This window comes from Notothenia coriiceps, unplaced genomic scaffold, assembly GCF_000735185.1.
Source record: "Notothenia coriiceps isolate Sejong01 unplaced genomic scaffold, NC01 NC01_scaffold00000663, whole genome shotgun sequence".
NCBI classification, from domain to species: Eukaryota; Metazoa; Chordata; class Actinopteri; order Perciformes; family Nototheniidae; genus Notothenia; species Notothenia coriiceps.
The window spans coordinates 87,059-104,581 of NW_011333364.1; the positions used below are offsets into that span (position 1 = coordinate 87,059).

Genomic DNA, 17,523 nt, shown 5'->3' on the forward strand with positions numbered 1-17,523 from the left:
CGTTTTTTCATTAAGAGGCAGTCGCTTGAAGAACGTTTGTTGTGGTGCAGGTAGAAGAGATAGCAACTAAGACTAACCGGTCTTCTGTTAATAGTTTTTCTACAAGATAACTCTTCTGGCTAGTGATGCACTGTTTTAAAAGGTCAAAGATTTTTTCCAGAAGCCATAAAGGTCTGTTCACTGATTGAGCTTGTTAGAAGAATCGATAACGGACAGACACGTTTAAATTTAGCCGCGCTCAAACCGCTCGAAATAAAACGAATGAAATTTGATCTGGGGAGGTCTTTTTTTTTTGCCGCTAGAGACGCTTAGCGTCTTAAATGGCGTATTAGTCTATCGATACAACATTACGTGTTGATAGAATTCAACACGTAATGAAATAAGACCCCACGGTTTGATGATTGATAGATGTGTGGGCTGTCTTTCATTTTGACACACAAACCAATGTTATTATAAACATACGTATGTTAAATGGATATATCCACCTTCTTTCATTTATCTTTCCATTCCCACAACAATATACATAAAGAAAGGGCATATTTTGGACATAGTTCAAATGGTGATTAATCATGATTAATTAATTTTTAAGCTGTGATTAATCTGATTAAAAATTGTAATCGTTTGACAGCCCTAATAATAACATTTTTTTTATAATTGTATTATTTTTCAGATGAGACTTGATTGATTAAAAACACGATCACACAGTCCTGAGTGGAGGCCCAATCAGACACGGAGTTGGAGTTATGCATAGAAACCTATCATGGCTTCCGGTTGAGAAACGTCTGCAATCTCGTGTTATCACTTTTCTAAAAAATGTCCAATTTAGCAAAAAACCACTGTATTTTTATGATCAAATAGTTTACACAAGAGACGAGCATGACCATAAGACTAGACAAGCTACATCAGGCCATCTACTGGCACCTAAACCCAGGACAAATCTTCTGAAATCTTCTGTGTCTTATAGAGCTATAAAGGAATGGAACTCATTGCCAAACTACCTTGCTGAAATAGAGTCAAGAGCCTCTTTCAAGAAGAGTTTGAAGGGCCATCTACTAATGACCATGTACCCTTGTGAGCTGTGAACCCTAATTGAATTTGATCGCATGTTGTTGATGATATTGGTGATGTTTTTAATGTTGTTAATGATGTCAGCACTTATGTCCTAAATGTTGCTGTATTATTGTTGTATTGTTTTAAGTGTCGGACCCCAGGAAGAGTAGCTTTTGTCGAAAGCAAAAGCTACTGGGGATCCTGAATAAACATAAACATAAACATGACTTGTATGTATCGTCATTAGCGATTCATGGTTAGTGCAAAAATGGCTATTGAAGGCTATTAACATGTTATCACCATATAAAGTCGATATGGCGAACAAGCAGATGCCTATTTATACACCCAACAGGGAAAGAGCAACCTAAGCATTGATTGTGAGTCCTTTTATTATCAATCTGATGAACGCAAGTCCAATATCTTATCATCTTTGAGACCTGATTTTGGTCTCAACTGGTGGAGGAAGCTCATGCTCTTTAAATGCTAAATGACACCAGTTACTTCCCCTTTTAGTCTGCCTGTGGTTCAGTACTGCACAGGTAGCTCTTTAACTAAAACAGCTCCTTCTGCATCTGGAAACTATGCTGATGAGATTTCACAATAGCAAACCCATTTCATGAAGTTGCCAGATGGCCGAAACATTGCTGAAATGATCATTAAATGAGAATGCTGAGGTATGCTGAGGTATGCTGAGGCACGCACACACACACACACACACACACACACACACACACACACACACACACACACACACACACACACACACACACACACACACACAGAGTGTTGTGGAAAATGGCCTCATGGCAGTGTGGCTTGTGGAATTTAGCGGGATAGAATTGCATGCAACTTTAGCAGACACAGTAATCCATGCACATTACTGTGAAGAAGAGTTTCCTGACAATATAAAAAAGTGTTCTTTAAAATCATTTTTCTTCTTGTACTTGTACAATACAAGTAGTTAATACAGATCTATATAATGCCATGTACATGTAACATAGGATAGTAATACAAACAACTGGACAAGGGAGACAAAATCAACCTACAACAACAAGTCCTCTTTTATCAATATGTTTGGACAAACGTTCTTTAATGTCCTAAATATGTTTAGTGAGAAAAGAAGATGGTATATTTTTCTTAATGCTTGGAAAGTCGACCAACTGTCAGAATCATATTAGTTTTTATTTCTGACCTTGTTTTGTATGTCTAAGATACAATCGTTAAAAAAAGACCTATTATTATGTGGCTGCAAACACTAGGTTGAACGAGCGGTAATCCTATCATCAGCACAATGTACAGAGAGCAACAGGCTGTCCACACACATGTTTCTGTCTTCCAGCTGTCTGTGTGTGTCCCTCTGACTTAAAGGCCTCTTGGAGCTCAGTGACGGGCCCTGTTTGACTCTCAGCCCCAGACCAGCATATCACACTGCTCTCCTGACCCCGACATCCGCCTCTAACCTCCTCTGACAGCTGTGTGTGACCAGAGGCCCAATGTTACATGCGGTCGAAAAATGAACCTCAGAGGATACTTTTACTCTACATTTTAAATGGAGTAACCTGTTTTTAGTTTGGTGCATTTTATTCTCAAACAAAGTAACAGTGACAACAAGGAAAACATCAACATCTGTTATTTTACTGGTGACCGCTGCATGCAAACCTTTTCTGCTCTGACTGTTGCAATTTGCTCTAATCCAGACTCCAGGAAATAAACGTTAAGGACACGTTAATGAACACATAAAAAGTATATATACCAATATTGTCAACAACAACAATGGTAGCCAATGAGAGCTACTGAAGCAATTTGATCACAGACACGCTAATGTATATGTTTTATGTTAAAAAGTGGACATAAATAGCATCTAATTTGGTTGGATCATGGAATAAACAATATTAACTTACACAAGACTGAAATACAGGTTAAAAAGTAATTTAACCAGTTCGTTACAGTAAATGCAGATGGAAGATTTTGCAGCTCTGGGAAAATCCTTGTAAATTATTAAATTAATTATTTCTGAAAAATCAACGGTTAAATGAATGAATTGGAACATGTCACCTATAGAAAGTCACCATCTGAAAATGTAAATAATAGTACATCACAATACTGCCCACACCATCTGGTCATATCTAAGAATTACACAGCAGCAATTCCACAGCTAAACCACAACTGTATTGACAAAACAACAGCAAACAGGAACCTGTGGATAGCCGCATAAGAGAGAAGTCTAGACTGTGGAGGATGAGATTCGACAGCAGTGATGCACCAACCACACAAAGATTGTTCTCAGGTCATGACTTCTGCACGGACATGACTTATGTGCGAGAAAGGTGGGAACAGCATGCCCCGAAACACATTCAGGTTTGGAGGTTAGTCCATTTTGCATGCCACTTACTGCATGTGGAGAGTTGATGGAGGCTGAAGATAATGCAGCAGAGGAAACATTTCTCTTCCTCTGAGGCCGACTCAGAGCCTAAAGCCAACGTCAACACAACCCAGCTCAGACTATATTGAAGGCTAACAAGCAAACGGATGCTTTGAATCTTAAAGAAGCTGGAAATAATGCTAACTTAATTGCTTGATGATTTGCTTGTAAAGTAACTTGGGTTATCTGGAAGATCTTGGTGAATGTTGGGTCAGATGAGGGAGAACAGTTGGTTTCTGTTTTTCTTAAAAATGCTTTGCCTAACTGTTATGGCATCTTTTGCAATTCTGACAACGTTTTTTGTAGGTGTAATCAACAAACACAACTGGAACATTTACATTTGTTGTGCATGTTAATGGTCTGCAAAGGCTAAAGTTCATGCCACAGGGAGTTTCTCTCAGACACTCCCCCTCCATGCCTGAAAAGCTTTGTTTACCTCTGTAACATAGTGACATCAATACGTAAGACTTGCGCTTCCATTGGCTAGCTTTCCAATACATTGTACAGGATTGGTTTAGGGGCGGGACATCTCTAAGCAGTTAACCAATCACAACAGAGCTCGCTCTAGCTAACTAATCAGAGCAGACTGGGCTCTGGTTTCAGACAGAGGGTGAAAAGAGGTGCTGCAGCACAGGCGGTGTGAGAAAAATAAAGAGCTTGTTGAACATTAAAGCATGGAGACAGGTCACAGCCGAGGCACAACATACACATTTGAACCTGAAAATGATAATATGGCCCCTTTACAAGCAGCCTAATGATCGAACATTCAGTTGTAAACAACATTCAGATATTTTGACTGGTGTTTGATTTCAGTAGTTAAAGAGTTCAAGCATCTTAAGAATGTCCTCCTCCCTGCCTTGTGTGTTTTCAGAGCTGTTGGTCTTAAGGGATTGAGGAGGAGTCGTTTTGCAACAAACTGACACTGGATAACATCCGCCAATCAGCAGCTCAATCTTTCTAACCAGGCCAAACATATAAAAGAGAAGGTGCTTTGCGTTTCCTTCCAAAACTCGAATCGAAAGCAGATTTGGGGGGTTCAGAGAGAGTGGGAGTGGGCAGAGGGAGGTGTCTATGCTGTATCAGGAGAAGTAAATAACTTCTTCCTGAAACAGACTGTCTCTACACAGAGTTGACATTTACAACGCCACAACCACTTAAACAACATTCAGAACATTAAGTCCTTCTCCAAGTGGTTTTCTATGACTCTTTATCCAAGCTTTCACAAGGCATGACATGATATGATGCTATTTGCAATACTTTACTTAAAGTTTAATCTGCAGCTCAGATTTGCCAATACTTCTCTCTTGTAGATTTTCAATTTTTGATGATGTTAAGGAAAGCAGAAAGTTGGATTCAGGCTATTATATTCTCATTGTGTCCAACCTAGATCACATGTGAGGTTTTTGTAATGACATTTCAATTTCAGCTTAGTTTAAAGTGAAATTGCTAGTTTCCGCTTACTTTCAGTTTAAATGTAGCTTAAAAGAAGGATATTGTTTGCAAATGAGACAATCAACATTGCTTTTAATGAGACTTTCATTTTTACTCTTAAGAATATTTCATTTCTTTTTTTGCGAACTGATTTGATTTTTTGACAGGTTTGACAGTTGACTATTTAAGCAAAGTGAAATACACTATCTTATTGTTTTTATTTCAAGAAAAACACATTGAACTTGAGACTTGACACCCACTGCTCCATGACATAAGCAGACACATGTGGAGCAACAGCTGTGCTGAGCAGCTTGTGAAAGCAGCAGGATGAGCGGCTCGGAGGAAAGCATGGGCAGCCAGTGACAGAAAGTGCACAGGAGAGCAGGAAAATATAAAAAAACGAGAGAAACACCGAAAGCAAAGGCCATTCCCTGGAAAGAATGACGGATGGAGGAAAGCTTGTTAAATGCTGACGAATGGCTGCAAGAACTGTCATGGTCTCTTTGGGGCTGTTTGCACACTAACACCACCTGGTGGTCAAAAGCACTTACAGCATCAATAGAAAGCAGACAACAAAGGGTTCACAAAAGTAGGTTTCCCTGCGAACGATGCAAAACTTTCTTTTATTATAAAACATTGACACTAGTGTTTCTGTGTCTGTATTTAAATATGTATATTTTAATAAAGGGACCCTCTCTGATTTGCCCACATTTAGCCCAAGCCGTATATAACATTGTGTTTGTATAATAATAAAATACAAATTATTTCAACAACTCTTACAGAATAGTGTCAATATGTAATGTAAAGGTAGCGAAGTGATATGCAATAAATAAAATGCTTATAACTAGTACAAACAACTCAGAAAAGAGAGAATATAATGTCCTAAAGTCGATCAAATGTAATGTGCAACTCTGTGCATGCTATTAATATCCATGACTATGACAAAAAGAAAGACAAATTAAATGAAAAGCAGACTTAAGAAACAATTAAGTACAGTAAGTAAAGATTTCCTTTACGAAAGTTAAAACATGCTTCAAAATGAAAGCAATAAGCTAAAAATATCAAACAGACATCATCAAAAACAGAATTAAAACAGAAATAACATAAATTAAACTAGCAAGAAAGTGCACAAGTCACTTTTTTGTCAATATATTTGTAAGGTCTAATAGTGAGAAGTGAACCAAGGTTAATAAGTAAAGACAGCAAATGCATGCTCTGGTCAGTCGACAAGAGGAAAATATTCCTCAGTAATAACTCAGGTTTCAAATTCAATTTTTCTTCAACGGAGGCTATGATTACCGGCCAAGAGCGGCTCCATGCACTTTGTGTAAAAAGATAACCTCCTACATTATATCATCCTAAGAAGAACGCCTCTGCCCAGGAAAGAGTGTAATACATTACAGTAATTGAGGCATGAAAGCACAAAGTCATTTCTCAGCACTTTCAAGTGATACAATGATCTGATATCTGATTCATGAACATTTTAATTGGGTAAAAAGGCCAATTAAAAACTATTTAGATAATACAATTAGCTTTGAGTATAACGAAAGAGTCACTGACTGAAAACAATTAACGCTGGTTTTGTTGCATGAACGTTTTTATTTCAATTAGTGCCGAGAACAAGCTCAGAGGCATTCTGCAGCAATAGACATGACTCGTTTTCAAAAAATCTAAACATTTCTTTGAGTTATTATCTTTTAAAGGCAGCTGTTGTTACAGATTACAGTTTAATCTCTGACAAAGCACACAATTTGAGTATGACTTGATGGAGATGGTCAGAAATAATAAATAATGAAAAGAATGAGGTGTGGTGATGAAAATGAAAAAAGCTGTAAGGAGAAAACAAAAGAGTGACAGAGTATGGGCACCTGCAAAGACAAACACAAAAAGAAACACAAACAAAGACACAGGCATATTTAGCAGTTGATTGGTCAAATTAAATGTAGTTACATGTACAAGTACCTTCGACGACAAACATGATATACACTAAATATATGATTCAAGACATGAATTAAGCGCATAAATCTTACTTAAAAAACAAATATTTACACATAAAACTGATAAGCTGTGGATGTGGTATCCTGTAGGAGAAACCAATACTTTTATTTCGATTTGATGTAAGCGATGTCAATGGAAATACATAGTCTCCCGAAACACATCACTTCCTGAGCTCTGTGCTGTAAAATCTCTACTTATATTTTCCGCTTGAACACTACAAAAATAGAAGATCAATAATACACGATGAGTACTGCGAAGGAATTATTATATTTTCAGTAAATGACTAACAAAGAATAAGTTGTCATTGACATACAGTATGATAAAAAGAAATGTACAGCAAATAGTCCAACAGTTTTCAAAATATAAATGTCGAGTCTTTTCTTTTTCTTTAGTGGATCCAAAATAGTTATCTGATATTTCATTAAACACTTTCTTCTTCACCGTAGTCTTCTTCTACACTTTCTAATTCACCTACTTCATTCAACATTCAAAAACAAGATAACCATCACAAGCCAGAGTGACAACAAAGAATGAGAACAAGGAGGAACAAAAAGGAGTATTTTTACAGTAATGCTCCTTTAAGCTTCAACATACAAAATAAGTCTAAGAGTAAAAAGTAAAAAAAAGAAAATCTCAGGATTTCAATAGCTTACATATGGAATGCTTAAAACCAAGAATAGCTGTGAGAAACAAACTGTCAATGTCCTCCTTTGCTTCACCAATGTGACCTAAACAGCAGAGTATTTCCTTTCATTATCCCCATCCCAGCACTAACCGTCTTTTTATTAATAAATTGTTAATTGCAGACTAGGAAACTGGAAACATCCCAGAAGTAGATGACCTCACCGCTGCCTGTCAGCCATTACGGATGTGTTAAAGACCAATGCTACCAGAATAGCCTCTGCCTGCGGTCTGCTAACTGTGTACCGTGTGGTTTCGATGTCAGTGCTGTGCCAGTCCAGTGAATATTTACAAGCACTTATGGAAGCATCAACAATAATATCATGTGATAGACGACGATGACGTTACTCTGAGCTAAATTCAATTAAACCTATGTATGTGAATGCAACAAGCTTTTCATCAAACGATCTTCCTTCCAGACAAAAGTAAAACTACTGAAATGTTCTTGTGTGATGACATTTTAAGAGCCTAAGCTTATTTGCTCTATTACTAAGAGTTAGATAAGAAGGTAAATACCAATCTCATATCTGTCCGTTCAAAATGAAGCAACAGGACAGGAAACCATTAGCATAGCATAGCATAGCATAGCATAGCATAGCATAGCATAGCATAGCATAGCAAAGCAAACTCTAAAGACGTGCAACAGCTAACTTGTCCCGTCCCAACTAGCCACATTCAGCAAGTCACTGTTAGCCAAAAATCTGGGGCATTATCCCCCATAAAAGCACAACTTCTTTCTTTTGTTTCCCTTTTTTTTTTACAAAGATTATACAAAAGAGATATAGCATGTTAGGTAGTGAGCTTTAGAAGCGCTGGTAATGGATAATTATACTTTCGGATGGAAACACCTTGGTCATTTGACTTAGCTAAACTAACTTCTGGATGTTACTTCATATTTCAATAAGCAAATATGAGATTGGTATCATTCTCTGATATTGCTTTGAAAAAACGATTTCTTTAAGTTGAATTTAGCCCTGAGAAACACAATAAAATGGTACCTTAAAAACATTGAAAAGTAAAAGAGAAAACACAAAGAGGCAGTTTTTCATTTTCTCGATAATACAGCATATGTTTACCTCTTCAGCTATGTACACGGCTTATCAACTTTCCGGGAAAACAAAAAAATCAAATCGTCACAAAAACTTTCAATCACCTATCAACTCAAATGAATAATATTGGCCTATGATATCATATGGATTACAATGACGGAGCACACCCAGGATACTTTTTTGCAAACACACAGCGTGTTTATGTCTTAATGTGTGCCCTTTGACGAAGAGGAATGATACAACTAAAATAAATAGACATGGCCTGAGCCTCCGATAAGAAACTGCCTCTTTATTTGCCAATACGTATTCAGTGTTTCATTGCCTGAGAATTTGTCCACAGTTATGTTGAGATAAGTAAATAACTAATGGTGTCAAAAAATAATCTTCATCTAAACTGGTGTGGCAAGAGGTCTTTAATACTGAGAGGAATGATTTAAGGAGACTTCCAAACACTCGAGGATCCACTTCCCTCTGTGTCCTATCTCAAAGTGTCTCAGACCCAGTACTGGTTCTTTTTTAAGGCCGGGTTCGTTGTCCGACAGTCCTGCAACAACTCTGGGTCTGCGTCTTTGGAGTCCATGTTTGACATTGGGATGTTATTGGCCGGGTCAGTTTTGCGAAAGGTTTCTGTGCCGGTAGCCACCTCTCCGTTTTTGGGCTTTGATGCTGCCGTCTGGACGTTGTGTTTGCCTGTCTTGTTTTTACGAATCAAGTAGTAGGCCAAGACGCCTGCCAGCATCAACAGGAGAAGGATGACCAGGATTGGGATGAGAATAGACCAGAAGCTGCTGCGCCGGGCAACATGTGGATTCCTGCCGGAGCCAGCGCCTGCAGATGCTGTGGTGGGGGCTTGTCCATTGGGCCAGTCCATGTCACCATTCCAGCGGGGACTAGCTTGAGTGGATCGAGGGGACCCGGCTACCTCAGGGATGTCATTACTTTCCCTTGATGGGTCATCTAAGGGAAGCCTCAACAGAGTGGCAGGGTAGACCCCAGAGGCATTGTAGGGGCCCGTCTGGAAGGAAAACACACATTCTGCCGGAGGAACCCCATGGGCTTTGAGCAGGAAGCGGGCCTCATCCTGAATGACACTACCCCGTGATCCAGAAGGGCTCTTCTCTAGGATTTCCATAGCTACGCGGCCCTCATCTAGCTCCTTTTGGCTGAATGTGTCCACTGGCTGACCTGCACCAGGACCTCTAGACCACACAAAGTGAGCCCCCTGAGGCTGCTGGATGACAGTGAACGTAGGGTTGGTTCTCGTCTTGTTTGCCAAAGGAGTTGCATCCAGAAGCTTCCTGTCGAGTTTAACAAGTGCGCCTTGAGGTAAGAGAGGATCCTGAGCGATGTTGGCCAGAGGCTGCACCGTGATGTTGAGGACAGAGGTGACATTGGCACCCCTGCTACGGGCTACAAATGCAACACTGTCCCGAGGTGAAGTGGACTTTACAAAGCGGACACTGACTCTGCCTTCCTTGATCTGTTTCTGGGTGAAGGCGGATGTAGGCTGCCGGTCTACCATAACAGCTGCATACTTAGGTACACTTGTGATCTTGTAAAGGATGTCCTCCTCAACAGGGCCCCCGGTAGTTACCTTCAACATCTCCTCAGTCACCAGGGTCTCATCATCGCCTTGCTTCACCTTGATCTCAGGGGCTTTGTCAAGAAGCAAGGTCCGAGCTAGGACGCCAATGTGGATCGTGTGTGGCTCTGTTTGGTGTTCTCCATCCGAAACGATGAATTCCATAGAACCATCGGAAAGGCTGCCATCGCTGACGAAGCCCACCTGCATATGATTGACCATCTCCTGCGTAAACTCAGAGATGGGGTCCATTGTGAGTCGGTCAACCACTCGACCATTGCTGGGGGCTTTTGTCACTTTGTAGTATACCTCATCTGGCGAACTGTCCTCGTCTTGAGTGTTAAACTGCTTCTGGGACAAAACGGTTACGGAGCCTTGGAAAACCTCCAAGAGCATGTCTATTGTGACTAGTTTTGGGGAGTCAGAGCCCCGCCGTTTGATTGCGATGTGAAATACCTCCTCTTGGATCAGCGTATCCGAAGGTGCGGCCACAAACTCACCCTTAAACTTTAGACTGGCACTGAAGGAGAAGCTGTCAGAGGAAGCACCAGAGTCATCATGGACATACTCCAGTTTTCCCTGAGCTATGTCTTGCTGCTTAAAGAACTGGGCAGCACCGGACAGGTCCTGACCACCAAGGGTGATACGACCGTGGTCAGGGAAATGCTTCATATCGAAAATCACATTCACATTGCCCCGCTTATCTTCAGGTAGGATAGCCAGAAGATTTGAGGCGTCAAGAATTGAATCGTCAAGGGCTTTCCTCTGGCCTTGCACAATATCCAAACCTAAGGGGAACACAATTAAAAACAAAGAGAAATGTTACTATCATACACTATTTTAAAATCAAGTACATACAAGTTTGTGTGCAGAATTGGGAAAACAATATTAAACCATGTTAAACCATATAATGTTGTTAATTATTTTGTATTGTGATGCTTTGGCAACATTGTTTAATTTAACTTTCATGCCAATAAAGCCCCTTTGAATTGAATTGAATTGAATTTAAACCAATATTAAACCAATATTAAACCAATTTTGGATGTTGGCACATTAGAAAAGACAGATGGAGGGACCAGCTTGTTGTTTTGGACATTTTTGCAAAAATGTGACATTGTAAATAGAGTTGATAACAAGATAACACTTAAGCTATTCAGTGATTCCCACTTAAACTAAGGTCCTTTAAACTAGGGTATCACTTAAATCCTATGCAGATGTAGGTATTCTCCAAAATGAAAAAGAAAAAGGTTTTACTGTTTAAACACAAGACATTTCAGTTTCTAAAGTGTTACTCTGCCCAAACCATGTTGTATTGTTTACATAATACAAAAACATGAAATAAGCAGAGGGACTGTTACTCAAAATATATATATTTTTCACGGTATTCAGTATTAGTCTTATTTCTGTTTCAGGAATATGGCAAGCTAAAACAATATTGTCTGATTTCTGTTCTAATAAGACTCTTTGTTTGCTTTGACTGTTAACAGGTTTTTGCTGTAATAGATCATGCACGCTAAGCCGGTCTACCCTGTATGAATAACGTTTTAATTATTGAATATTAATCTATTAAATTGACTAAAGACTAAACCTTTAGATTGTAACTACTATCTTAGGTGCAGACCTATTATGGGGCTTCACAGGCTTAACTTATCTTCTCTGCATCTCAATATCTGGGGGAATACTTGAACAACTGCAAATGATGTGATTGTTAAGATTTTGTTATTACACATTTTATCGTACCTTTGTTCCTCCACAGCTGTGAGGAGATGTTGCTGTGAGCAGCGTAGTAAGCGATGGTGATGGGCAAAATGTGACGGACGTCTGGGGCTGGTTGGGAGGACAGAGTCAGTTCTATGGAGTCCCTCACAACCCAAAAAGGATCCTCAGGTATCTGGTGCTCATAGTACACCGCGCCTGACTCCAGCTGTGTGTCAGGGGAAACAAAAGAAGAAGATAATCAGAATCAGAGCTGTCGAAAACCTTTGATAATTGCATTATGTTATTTTTTGCCCATTAGAACGGGCTGCTATTGAATAAGATGATCATGTAAAGAAACATTTTCAAAGTTAGTTGAAAGGTAGTTCACTTTGTCATATCCTTGCTCATGTGCCTTTTGGAGAAATATAATAACTATTTAGGGTCAGTAATAAAAAAAGAAATGTGGACTTTATTTTGGTCAAGCATTTTATATAATAAATCATTTTTAAGTCCATATTTTGTCAATAAACGCTTGCATTTTGATTTCCTGTTTTCAGTCACTTGTCAATGACTTTTGTTTTATTTCAGTAATTTGAAAGAGAAAGACATTTTAGTTTGCTAAAGTATTTTATTGCTATTTCCCTCTAACGTTGGTAAGAACCAGTTAAATCGGAGCTCAAATGGCTGCAGTGGGTTGGCTCATCTGTACTGGGATGTGACGGCCTGTGTTTGCTCTCTGAGGTCCCTGTGTCCTGAACTCAACTCTCCTCTTACACACAGAGACACAAAGCAAGCTGAAGAGTGTATTCATTCATTCACACAAACTGCTGAATTACACCAATCATCAAATCAGGTTTTCAACTCGACGTAGTGTTAGATTTTCTGTCACTCTCTAAACAGAGCAGGGAAGAGTTCTTTCTCATGCTCATTCAAGCACGGTCAAGATGTCAGGGATGGAAATCAGATGGAGACAAGAGTGAGAACACACATCGCAGACGAACTCTGCCATGAGCCTATTGCAAGTGTCGTGTTCAATGTACTCAATAAGCGTTAACAAAATCTATTAATTGCAAACAAAATCCCACAGTTATGTAAAAACAGTAAAAGATTGAGATTTTATTATATAATGTGAGTATTATAAATCACACTCAATGAAGAAAGGGGCTCTTTGAAATCAGGAACCACACCCAGAAAACACATAGGCCAATAAAGCCTAAAGCTTTTTATTTTACTGCCAATAAGTGTTAATGTTCTCTTCTTTGTGAGGTTAAACAGAATTCCCTTAAAAATGCAGATAACATTTTTTAATAATCCATTAAAAATAAATATATATAGATCAATAAATAAATAAATATACATGCTTATGGTGACCCTAACCATCACAATGGCACTAAGTACATGTATCACTTGTATATAGACTCTTATGGCACTACTTCTATTCTATTTTATTTTATTTACTTGCACTATTTAATCTGTTAACATAACTACACTGTAACTATGCACAATATCAATAAAAGCCTTGAACCTTGAACCTCGAAGTCATATTCAATGAGGCCCCCTGCTGGTGAAGAAGAGGAACATGAACAAAACGGACTGCAATTATATATCATCGTCTGTTGATGTTTGGTCCGGCTGTAATTTATTTAAAGGAGAACTTTTACTATTTATTTACATTTCCATGAGCTAATAAGTCGGTTTCATTTGTTTCTCTGAAAGGAACACACTTGACTTGTTAAGTGATTAAAGTAAGATTAATAAAGGTGAAACATTCTTTACAGTCATTAACAGTTCTGTCAACAAACACAAAGTTATGGCTCTTTAAATCTAAATAGTGTGAGCTGTACTATCGAGTTTATTGCATTGACTTTTCCAATATAAATACAAGTCAATGCTGAGTAAAATCTACAAATTCAAGAGCTGCAACCACAAGCATTTAAATGACTTATTTTCCACCTCTGGGAGAGCGGTGAGATCAGCAGCACCAGCCGGTGTTGAAAGGAGGATTAGTTGCGTTTTTATGCATTAAAGTGGCATTATGTCGTCTTATATGTCTGTCTGACGTTCTCTGACGCAGACGACTCGAGAGCCTTTAACAGCTGTGACTACTTAGTAACACAAACCTGCTATTAATAGGAATGTATACCTGAAAGTGGAGAGGATTAAAGCTTTTTGAAAATAAGAAAATGAATAATAACAGTTGAACTTACAGTGCACCCTAAATGCAACGGATCATTTAAACTAAAAATCCATCAAAAGATGCTTTCCCTGTCAAATCTTTCTCATTATTGTTATTCCCTTAATGTCTTTTAATGTTTACTTTTCACTGCTACTAATGATGTATTATTATCTTCAAAGGTTAATGTGGAACATTCATCTTAACAAGGGAGGAAAGGAAATGAGTTAACGTCTCCTAAAAGAAACACATCCCAGAAACACACACACACACACACACACACACACACACACACACACACACACACACACACACACACACACACACACACACACACACACACACACACAGTGTGTGTGTGTGTGTGTGTGTGTGTGTGTGTGTGTGTGTGTGTGTGTGTGTGTGTTTCTGGGATNATCCACCAAGGGCCTGATTTGGCCCCCGGGCCTTGAGTTTGACACATGGGTTGTAGATCTTTGTTTGAAGTGTAATATCAGACAGTGTGACCTTATATACTAAATGTAGGCAGCTAATACAGTAAATTAACAAGAAATCTGAGACTTAAGCACTCAATCGCTGTTGTTAACAGCTGTAGTTAATGTACCATTTGTCTTTCTGGCTCACTTGTGGTGGTGCATTTTCAAACTCCCCTGGAAAATAGCACACACAGGTTTATACAGCTCAGCTTTGATGTTTTTTAACAGTTAACTCTTACAGTGGCATCAATCTGTAGAAATATTTATATTCTCACATATTATATTATATTGATTTTGAAGCCTGACTTGCAGTTTCAGACCTGGGAAATCTCTTGATCTCATGCTTTACTTTTGTTATTTCTCTCTTTCTTCACTCTTTACATGCAACCCAAAAGATGCCAAAAGTTCATGCCCACTCTCTAAACTCATTACAAGTCGTTAAAGTCACCTATACGACACGATTCAATATGAAACAATAATGCTTCATTGTCAGAGAAAGGCGGACTATTTTCTTGAATCCCTGCAGCTCCATTTGCAGCATCAACAAGGACACATACTTAAGACAAGAAATACAGAAACAGATAACACAACATTTCAATCACTGAAGACAACATGTTCAAGACTCTTTAGAGTATATTTGACCTGGGATTGACTGGGGCACAAAAAAGTTTATTAGTCTTAACGTAATAAACCGTGGGACGCTGTATCTCCGTTTTGATGGCAACCTTTCATACGTTACTAGTGTTTGAACTCTTTAGGTAATAAACATTAAGGATTTACACATGCCACATAGCCTCAGTTAACGTCTACATATAACCGACTCTCAGTGATTGACACCTGAAGCTTTAATATATCCAACAGTCTTCTCCTCTCACCGTAAGGCTTCTTGGTCTTCATCCCGAGTCTTGAGAAAGAGAGCGTGAATGTCTTCAGAGATCGATATGTGCCTCTAACTGCAGCAGCTACTGATTCCAGCTATTTAAGAATGTCTTTCTGGGGATCTGGCCCATTTCTTTCAATTAATGCTCCTTTCAGCCATCCAACCATTAGAAGTCCATTATAGCCCGCTCCTCCCAGGGAGAGTCATTCAGCCGCGTTCCATCTTCTGATAACAGGAGCGTCTGGACTGCCATGGAGAAATAATTAACCTTTTCAATTGTTTCTTCGGAGGTTGCTGTTAGATGCAAGGCTTCTGTATTTAGTTTCTTTTTATTTCTTTAATTCTTTTGTTTACCGTTTCTTTGGACATGACGTTGATAGTCTTTCAATCAGGAGAGACCGTTTTGTGATGTAACGATATATATTTATTGCCGGGAATACACCGATGCATGTAATGGTATTTGTTGATTAGACCCCGTTGTGCTGCGTCGTTGAGTCACCTGAAATGACAACTGCGAGGACGGGGAGAGAGCAGATTTAAAGGTTTAGCAATGCACTATGATAGGCTTGTGGGAATAGAGGCAAAGTGATTTCGCTGGGGAGTGACGCCCCCGATTGCTGATTGAGAGGAGAGAGAGTAGTAAACTGGGAATATGTGAATGAATGACTAAAGACGGTCTTCCTGGTAGAATTTGCGCTAAGCTTCATTTAGACTTTACTACCAGAGTTGGGCGTAACGCGTTACTGTAATACTATTACTTTTGTCGGTAACGGAGTAGTGTAACACATTACTTTTATAATTCAGTAATCACACTACAGTTACTAACATTGCCCCGACACGCGTTACTTCGTTACTTTTATAAAATAATCACACTCACTGACAGACAAGAGGGGTTTCCGCCGCAGGTTTGTATACATGTAGGCCTACGTAATCTGCGCGATTTGCGCGTCCACATCTCCACGTGCATTGCTGCATAAACATGGCTGAGTCTTTTCATCTGTAAACTCCCTCAACGGGGCCGCTCGCTCTCTTTTCTTGATTGCCCTCTCACGGATGAACAGTTCATTCCCCGCTTCATTGTAGGAATTCTGCCATGTCTCTACCACTTTAGTTTGACCATCTCTGTTACTAAGTTATGGAAAACTAAATAAATAAGTAATTAGATACCTTACCGTTACTGCGCTCATAAAGAATGATAAGAATAAGAATAATGCGTCTTGAACTGGTTTAATTAATTAGTGTCTTTACCGTTTCACAGACTGTTAGCTTGTGGTAGGCTGTAGCCTATTTTATTAAAGAGCATATCAAAAGAAAGACTTGTGTTATGTCTTCCTTAATGCAATAGTAATTGGGGGTGCAAGTGGAGTAGTGTAATATATTACTTTTTTAAAAGTAATATGTAATATATACATTTTTTTTAGTTAACGACCCCACTCTCTGCTTACTACTATGTACATGAGTGCAGTGGCGGTTCTGCAGTGGCGGTTCTACGGGGTGGCAGCTGCCACCTCAGAAAAATGCCTTGCCACCCCAGCTGCCACCCCATTTGGCACCTTTGTTTTTGAAAGAAAAGTTGTGGCTCATCGGACATTTATGAGAGAAAAATCTCTAATGTCCGAGTGCAAGTGAATGCAGCACAAGACGCGAGGCTTGTAACCCCTCCCCCCCCTGGCGCGAGCTTGGAAATATGATTGGGCGATTTCATTTGAACGGGAGGACAGCGCTAAAACGAGAAGCATTTCGGATACAAGTAGACAGAAGGAATGAGGTATTTGCGGTCAGGGTATGGCTGGGGTAGGCTACAGCCATACTAATAAATGGCTTAGCCCCACATGAAAAATGATGTTAAAGTAAGCAAAATAAAGTCTGCCAACTCGCGCGGAGTAAATTGCACAGACAGCAGTTAGTAAGATTGATTTCAGTAGCCACTTGTCTGGAAATACCAAAGACTAGAAACGGTTTTGAAAACTTTTGTCACGTAGTGATCGTCTTCTCACATCTTTGATAATGTCTTCTGGCCAATCAGAATCACGATAACGGCGTGGTGTTGTTGCAGGAAGTCCCGACGGAGAATACTTTTGCT

At 39.2% G+C, this 17,523-nt stretch overlaps 1 protein-coding gene across 1 annotated transcript in view; it reads right to left on the reverse strand.

The window, feature by feature from the left end:
• Positions 1-6,152: 6,152 nt before the first annotated feature.
• cspg4 (chondroitin sulfate proteoglycan 4) overlaps positions 6,153-17,523 on the reverse strand; it is an 80,637-nt gene continuing 69,266 nt past the window's right edge. Inside the window, exons 7-8 of the mRNA XM_010783371.1 lie at positions 11,954-12,137; positions 6,153-11,001 (exon numbers count right to left, since the gene is read on the reverse strand). Of these exons, the coding sequence (XP_010781673.1) occupies positions 9,125-11,001; positions 11,954-12,137 (2,061 nt within the window). The 3' untranslated portion in view covers positions 6,153-9,124. The remainder of the gene's footprint in view (positions 11,002-11,953; positions 12,138-17,523) is intronic.